At 29.3% G+C, this 9163-nt stretch overlaps 1 protein-coding gene across 1 annotated transcript; it reads right to left on the reverse strand.

The window, feature by feature from the left end:
* Nucleotides 1-2526: 2526 nt before the first annotated feature.
* LOC105767412 (calmodulin-7) lies at nt 2527-4736 on the reverse strand. The gene is made up of 2 exons (XM_012586930.2): nt 4505-4736; nt 2527-3190 (listed from the first exon to the last, which is right to left on the reverse strand). Exons 1-2 carry the CDS (start codon nt 4578-4580, stop codon nt 2817-2819), a joined length of 450 nt encoding a protein of 149 aa, XP_012442384.1. The 5' UTR covers nt 4581-4736; the 3' UTR covers nt 2527-2816.
* Between the last annotated feature and the right edge of the window lie 4427 nt (nt 4737-9163).

Here is a 9163-nt window from a genome sequence, read left to right on the forward strand (position 1 = left end):
CTGAGAAAACTGAGTAGACAAAATGAAAAGAGTAGACATGAATACAGAACTGGCTTCGCCATTCTTGCTGTCAACTCCATCTCGGCTTTGACAAGCCAAGCTGGTTTACAAAAGGATATATAAATAGCAAAAATGGACGGGAAGATTAAGGTGGTCCGTCTGGATTTTAGACTTTGGAGGGATCGAAGATGATCTAATTTATGGTAGTTAAAAACAATAAATGAAAATCCAAAACTGCGACCATTAACTGAATTTCTCTGAGAATTGTTGCATTTTATCTAATTAGAACTGTTTTTCTATATCATCCCTGGTCACATATGTATAATTTTTATACTATTTAATTTGAGTTAATAAAATAACTTTAAATTTCAAATTTATTTATAAATGTCACAATCCGATGGATTTAGATACAAAATCTAAAATTATTATTAAAAATAAAACGATATCTCTAAATTGTTATCTAAAAAATAAAAACAAATTCGAATAAAATAAAATTTTGATGATTAATATCGCATTTACTCTGAATTTACCGAATATAAGAATTAGAAAATTAGAACCTATAAAAATCAATTTTAATTTTAATTCTGATTTGTTATTTTTACCTAGAGGTATATAGTGGTGTACTTTAGCAGGGTTCTCTTTTTTCCATTTAAAAGAAAATTCACGAATTGTTTCTCAAATTAAAACAAACGACAAGAAAAGAAATAAACAAAACCAAGCGCAATTAAATATAGTGATGTGTTTTTACGTTAATTTCGCCCAATAAAATGACAATAAATGGCTTGGTTTTGCCAAAATATTCAATCATTAAATATATATAAAAAATTCAATAAATATAACAAAATATCGATTCCATTTAAAACTTTACATTTTACAATAAGTGCAATTATATATATATATATATATATATATATATATATATATCCGCCACTTTGTTAAATAACCAATTTGTATAAAATAAAAAAATCGTAAACGAAATTGAAAAAAATGTAAAATAAACATGAAAGGGTTACTAATGATGAAGATCAAGGTTATTTGATTTTGGATGGGTAAAAAATGAGAATAAGAAAAAAAGGAAAAAGAAAACGTATTTAGAGGAAAACGCAGTCACGAACCCTGTCTCTCTTTCGACGTTTTGCTTTGCGTTTCTTTTTCTCCGACTTTGGACTGCTGGGCTTGTGACTATGCAACTCTCTCCATCTGTCAAATTATTTGTGAATTAGTTACTTTGTATGATCTCTTAGCAATTTTAGATAATAATAATAGTAGTAATAATAACAACAATATTAATAATTTATTTTTTAATCGTAAAGAATAAACAATCAACTCTGTTAATCCAGAACAATTCAAAAATAAAATGATACAATTTTTTTTTATAATCAATACCATATCGATATCAATATTACCATACGGTAAACCACCTATTTTATTTTGAATTGACACAATCAATCACAAAGTACTATTTTGATGTGGAAATCGATTTGTATTATATCAGTACAAGATTTATTTTTAAGTTTCACGGTTTCTTTGATATTATCACTTTCTTTTATCAATTTCAAATACTTCCTCTAATTATTTGCATTTTTTCTTTTACGTAATTTCATCTAAAAGAAAATGCATTTCCATGTGAAAAATATTGGAGTTCGAAATTTTGAATATAAAAAAATTATAATATTTGAAATTTACATTTTAATATAAAAAACATGAATGTTTGGGAGCAAATAGATAAATTTTTTAATAAATACCTCACCAACTTAATAATAACGATCACTAATACCAACTTGGCAACCAGGGCATGATTACCTTGTCCGATTTATTATTTGCTGGAGCCAAGTTTGGCGAGATATATTGGGTACTATGGCGAATCAAATGCCACCCGAACATTAAAGGTGGAAGCATTGGATGAAAGTAGGATGGCTTAGAAAAGAGGTCACTATGAGTTGAGATTCGAAACTACCCCCTCAATAGGCAATAGCCAATACCCGATGGCCTTTTATCAAGGATGATAAAAATGAGAAAGATGAAAAATTAATTACTCCAATTATTAACTTGTATAACCATTTTCTAATTTTGGAACAATTTTTTCATTTCCTTAACAAGTGAAACCCTAAGACTAATTACCCTTCATATTAACAACTTTCTAACTAAAATTCTATTTTGGCCCCTCTTGATCGTTTTCTATCCCCCCCCCCTCCCCACAACATAAAAGTTTTCACTATTGCTTTTTAATTTTTATCCTATCAAAAAAGAAAACTTGGAACCAACACTGGTTAAAACAAACATCCTTACCACCCAAGTCTCAAGCATTGCAGATGAATCCAAACTCAGATTAGATTTTAAAAAATGAACAATGTTCACAATCACGTTAGAACCCTATTAGGCAATTAGGCGGAAACAGAATAAAAGAATTGTGAGCTCAACCCTCTTCTTATGATATGATAAACATCACCAAAGGCCGTATGTGCAAATCAACAAACATAGAAAATAACATACCGAAATTTTGACATGGTAAAAATTACTCAACAATAAGCAAAACATAGAATCTTTCCAAATTGTTTTAGGTTCCATGGCAACAAGAATAGAAAGAAAACACCAAATTGAGAAAGATAAATAAGACACTAACATCCCAGACTAATGAACAAAAAACAGAGCAAACAGGTAGATATTAGGGTCTAGTCCACGAAATAATGCATACAAAGAAACAGTCAACAATCCAACAAAAGGTAGTAACATAAAAACATAGATGCCCTATTGATATAAATAGAGGTCTTAGCAAACTTATCTGCCCTGTTCCCCTTTTTACCCATTTTTTATCCTTACTTGGCCATCATGACTTTGACGAATTCCTCATAGTTGATCTGCCCATCACCATCAACATCAGCTTCACGGATCATCTCATCAACTTCCTCATCTGTAAGCTTCTCACCGAGATTTGTCATGACATGGCGAAGCTCAGCAGCAGATATGAAACCATTCTGGTCCTTGTCAAACACCCTGAAAGCCTCTTTAAGTTCTTCCTCGGAATCAGTATCCTTCATCTTCCTTGCCATTAGGTTAAGGAATTCAGGAAAATCAATGGTCCCATTTCCATCAGCATCAACTTCATTGATCATATCTTGGAGTTCTGCCTCAGTAGGGTTCTGACCAAGTGATCGCATCACAGTCCCCAGCTCCTTGGTAGTAATGCAACCTGCAGCAAGGAATTGAATAAATGCAACAAATAAGAGCACTATTGGTTTCAAAAACAATCAGCACTAGCAAGTAAATTTGACCAGACAAACAGGCAAACATTAACTGTAATATCTAAGGAAAAAAGAATACAAGATTATAGTTTAAGATAAAAGATAGCTGATGACTTTTGAACTTTTGTAATGCCAAAAAAGCCTGCCAAAATATTTCAAAAAGCCAAATACATAGTCAAACAAGAACTGATTAGGATAATGAGAACTTTTCGAATGTGCCAAAACAAAGACACAAATAGCCTGGGCAGCAATGCATTAGTCAAACTTGTTGAGAGACAACAATCTACAGGCTGATGCATTTCAGAATGCACAGTCATCTAGGACCAGAAGTTTGATAAATCATGGATCATGTGATAATAGCAAACATGTACTTCCACACAAAAAGTACAAAACTCTACACCTATTCAGTATTCTTAAAGCAATAAGCACCAGACGTAATATTTCATGTTTACGGATCACAAAATTAACCAACTGAATCAGCCACAGCAAGTGTGGAATTCTCGAGACATATCGATGACATGAACATTTCAATTCTAGATTCATAACTGTCAGGCATACATAATACAAACATAAAAGCTGATTTCCACTATGAAACAATAAGCCAATGATTTTATGACCAATAGGCATATCCAAAATACTACTAATGGGCCTATATCTCAAGATGGGTAGGAAATGCAGGTTCAATCAAAGGGAATTACATCTTAAAAAAAAAAAAAAGATGAAGCTTCGCTAGTCATAATTTCAGACAAAGAAAATGCAAAAACTAAATCAAATCGGCAAAACACGATCTTAATCTTAGACATAAATTATGCAACAAATCGCCGAAAACATTGAAGAGCTAGGCAGGTCACGTTTGCATCTAAAAATATCCAACTCTAAGAGCTCAAATAATTGAAATCAATGAGCCGACCAAGAAAGGTCAACGAATAAAGAAGATGAGGAAATAAACGAAAGAAACATTTAAAGCGATAAAAATCATGAGCCAAAACAATCAATGAAATGAAATGAATTTTCAAAAAAAAAAAAAGATCAAGCAGTTTCGTAAATTCATAAACCGGAACCCTAGATCCGTCACATCATTCAAAATCACAAGAGAAAACGATCGCAAAACTAAAAACAAAACACACACACAAAAATAGTATCGTAAACTAAACCGAAGCTTAGATCTGCGAATTAGAGTTGAAACGAACAAAGTCATTAAAGCATAGCGAAAACTGAAAAGCATGAAAGAATAAAGTTAAGAGAGAGATGAGAGAAAGGACCATCGCCATCCTTGTCAAAAAGGCTGAAAGCCTCCTTGAACTCAGAGATCTGATCGTCCGTAAGTTGATCGGCCATGGTCTTCTCTCTTGAGCTTTTCTTTTTCTCGGGAGACTGACGGTCCCGGAGGAAAATGATGAGAGCGTGCGAGCTGCGAGGTTGAAATCTTTTAAATGTAGAAAATCAAGAAGGGGGATGGAAGGGCAATATAGAGGGCCCAACACAGATTAAGGCATCTGATTCTCTCTCATCCGCACGCATTTTCTCGCTTTCCTCTCTTTAAAATAAAAGAATTCTTTTTCCATTTTTGAATTACTATATTTATTAAACACAATAAGATATTAGATATTTTTCCTTTCAAAACAACGGACATCTTATAAGAGCGGAGAGATGTCTAGAAATTTTCGAAGTTCCTTTGTCATGTTCGATATTGATTGGATTTGGACAGGTTCATGATAAATCTAAATTATCATTTTAAAATTATTTTATATATGTATTTTCATAAATAAATTTAAATAAATATATATTTATTATCAATTACTAATTTATCAGCTTAAATTATAAATTATTTTGCCGAAGATTTGGCCTGGAGTTGTCTAAAGATAAAATTACAAAGATGTTGGACCGTGGACAAAGTTTGTAGTAATTCGAGCATAAAAATATTTTTATTTAAAATAATTATAATATGAATTTTGTGGTCTGGTTGAGATTAATCAAAAACTTTTTGTGATAAGGTTGGAAATTGTGTGTTAAAATTGTTTAAATTGATGGGTGGACCCAACTGTATAATTTCTTTTCATTTAACTAGGGATTAAAAGATATCAAATTAAAATATTAATTTTAAGAAGGGTTAAGAAAGATGTTATAGTATTTAACCAAACGGATAAGGCACTGCCTGCCTTGTGTATATCTCTCATTATATATAAATCTTAATATAAAAATAATGTAACACCTCCATATTCTACCCGGTCATCGAGTCAAAATATTAAGATGTCACATTCGTTGCCGAAGCAATTACTGAAAATTTTATATCAATGTATCATATTATTTAATTAATATAGATCATTAACTCATTTCAGTAATAATTGAATTTACGATAAAACTAATTATGAGTTAAATGAGCTCATTAAAACATCCACAATTGATCAAAGGCCAAATTGCATAGTTCATAAAAAATTTTGAACTGTCGTCGCGACGTTGGGGTTTCCACATCGTGACATGGCGAACTTGTCATCATGACGTCGTCTCCATTTTCCTACAAATTTTCACGCTTTATTTTTATTTATTTATTTTTTATATCATTACCTGAACCATATTCAGATGTCATAACTGCCACTTCATTTTACATATCATCCACTTACATCTATTTCTAATCTCAAGTCCTCATAAAAACATGATATTCAATCAAAGATAATAAAGTTTATAAAATTAACACAAATATTAAAGTTTTACAAATAAGACCATTGGAAGACTTGCACTTTCAAAGTAGTTTACCAATCTTATGTAACTTTCATATTTATTTCTAAATTGTGCCAATCAATTTAATTCTTCATAAAATTTTAACAATAATTCATTATCACATTAATTAACAATCATTCACTTATTATTTTATCAATTCGTTTAAACATATTCACATGTATTGATCATTCCATCACTTACAACCATTTCAAACATTTCAAATTCATCTACCATATATATATAATCATTTTTTTCCTCCTCCTCATCCTCTCCATTCCACATCCTTTATGTATATATTTATTAGAATCTTTAGCTTTTAGTATATAACATGCTTATATGTAATTTTGTCGTAATTCAACTATTTACTTATATATTAATATCAAAGTTATCCACTTGAGTCATAGTCACTAAATTATTTATATATTGACTTACGAATTCAAAATTAAGATTTGCTTGATGTTTTTAAAACAAGACTTAAATATCTTTTACCGTAAAAATTTTAAAATTTATAATTTAGCCAATCAAGACAAGAAATTATTCAATTTGTCCCTATTCTGTTGCTTGACAGTTTCGACCTTTCTTTACTAAAAATTAATTATTCTTAGTACGGGGTTTGAACTTTGAATGATTTTTTTCGTTTGTTTCTATTGAAAATAGACTCATTAATAATTTAAACATATAAATTTAAACTCATTAATTATTCATGATTTTCCAAAGTCAGAACAGGGGAACTCGAATCCACTCCGACCTTATTTCACGAAAATTAATATATCTCAAACTATAAAATCTCGTTTCTTCCAGCGTTTCCTCCATATGAAACCAGACTCAATAAGCTTCAATTTCATATTTAATTCAATCTCTAACTAAATTTCTATAATTTTAGGTGAATTTTTAAAGTTAAGTCACTGCTGTTGTCCAAACTGTTTTAATGAAAATATTTTCTTTTCCAAGGTTCTTTACACTATCTTTCATTCAATCACACATAATTGTCATACTTTTGATTACTATACAATTTAGTCACTTGTGTTTATGTGTAGATTACATATTCATTTCTCAATCTTAGTACTTTTCACCATACAAATCACATTCTCTCTTACCAATTTAGTGTTTTAAGTCTCTATTCTTCATCAAATACTTTCTATTTCTAGTATTTAGATTAAATACATACTTCATACATCTCACTCAAAACATCTTTAACGCAATCTATTGAAATACAAGTAGGTTTAGTATGAAACTTATCTCATTTGTCAAGAATTTCTTCATTTCCATGCATTTCTCATCTTCACCACTTTCCTTCCTTTTTCTTCTCGCTTTCTCCATTTTCATCTACTATTTTATTGATTATAAATTGGACATATTCTTTAAAATCTCTACTTCACATTCTCTCTTTAATATCTCATTTGTCGAGAATTTCTTCATTTCTTTTCATTTCCATGCATCTCATCTTCACCACTTTTCTTCCTTTATCTTCTCATTTTCTCTACTTTCATCTACTATTTTCTTGCTTCTAAATTGATGAACATATTCTCTAGAATCTCTACTTCATCTTCTCTCTTTAATATCTAAGGAAATTTTCAAAAATTTAGGTAAAATGTAGATTTTCATGATAAAGGACTAAGTTGTAAAGAAAATAAAACTTCCTTTCTCACCCTTACGTTGGAAGGATGATAAATTTCATTCATCCTTCAATAAAATAATAATAAATATCTAAGTAAAATATTAATAAAATAATATTTAACTAATTAATTTAAAAAAAAAACACCAAAATATCATCAACATATCATTACATTCTAGAATTCTCCCTCTTGCTAATTGACCATTTTACCCTTCATGATATTTCTAAATTCCATCCTTGAATCATACTTAATTTGGTAAAATTGTGATTTAGTCCTCACAATTCTTCACATATTCAAATTGGTCCCTGCATGCCGATTCCATATATTAGTAAATTGGTTTATTTTCACTTTTGGTCTTTCAACGTTCTCATTTTTATACTTCGATCCCCTAAATTTTGAATATTTACACCTGAGTTAAAAAATTTCACATGTTTACAATTTAGTTTCTTCCTTAATACATCATGTCATGCTTCTTGATTTAACTCTCTTTTGATATATTGCATCTTTTATTTTCTTTGATCTTATACCTTATTTATCTCATATTATTTACTACTAAGGGGTTTTGTGGATGTTACAAATAATTTATTTAAATAATACATATTTACTCCCAACTCTAGAATTATTTAAAATTACAATAAAAAAAACTCTAAATACAGTTCGTGTTTAATTACCCCGTAAGCCATAATCACTTTTAACTTAATTTGAATGGCTTGAATAAATCTCTTCGATGAAAAATCTCTAATAATTTGAATTTTAAGTTTGCAAATTGAGAATATATATATGTGTTTGTGGAATAAGGGAGAATTCCGAATTCTCCTTTTTGAATTTCATACGTGGAACTTGGAAGTACTATTTTTACTTGAATTGAATTTGGTTGTGTTTTTTGTTATGTATTGAAGTCAATTAATACAATTGGGGAGTAATAGTCAAAACGGAACGGTGGCTAGACTATTTCTGCGCAGAGAAGTTGTACTGGAAGCTCTAAACTGGGCCTGGCAATGACTCTGAAAATATTTGGCATTAGGAATAACGTTATTCAAAAGAGTTATAATGAGTGGATTTTATAAAAACAAAAATATTATTTATTTTTAATAGTTTAATATAACATCAGTAATTTTATTTTGAATTTTAAGATTTTAATTTAGATTTAAATTTTTAAAGATGAAAATACTTAAATCCAAGATGAAAATGTTGATGGTATTAATCCATCGAAAAAGGAAATAGATAATATGGCATCATTTGTTTCATACATTTTAATATTGAACCAATTGTTGATGATTTGGTAAAAATTTAAATTACAGGAGAATAGTGATGAAAAGTAATTCTAATGTTTTTCTAAAATATTCACTTCTTTCAAAATTTTACAAAATAAAAATTATTTTATTTATTTATTTAATGTTGTGCTTTCTTTTGCATTTGAATTTATATTATTTATCAAATCATTGAAAAATAGAAGCGAAAAATTAATGTTTACTAATTTTGTTGACATGGCGGCATATACATGAATTGTTGTGTGTATAGTAATTAATTATTTAAAAAAAATAAAAAAAAATTCATAACTTTTATACTTCTCAAATAATTTTAATT

This window comes from Gossypium raimondii, chromosome 5 (assembly GCF_025698545.1).
Source record: "Gossypium raimondii isolate GPD5lz chromosome 5, ASM2569854v1, whole genome shotgun sequence".
NCBI lineage: Eukaryota > Viridiplantae > Streptophyta > Magnoliopsida > Malvales > Malvaceae > Gossypium > Gossypium raimondii.

Coding starts and splice junctions, on each gene's coding strand:
- LOC105767412 (XM_012586930.2), bottom strand. CDS start 4,580: ATGGCCGATCAACTTACGGACGATCAGATCTCTGAGTTCAAGGAGGCT. Junction 3,191..4,504: donor TTTTGACAAGGATGGCGATG/GTCCTTTCTCTC, acceptor TCCTTGCTGCAG/GTTGCATTACTACCAAGGAG.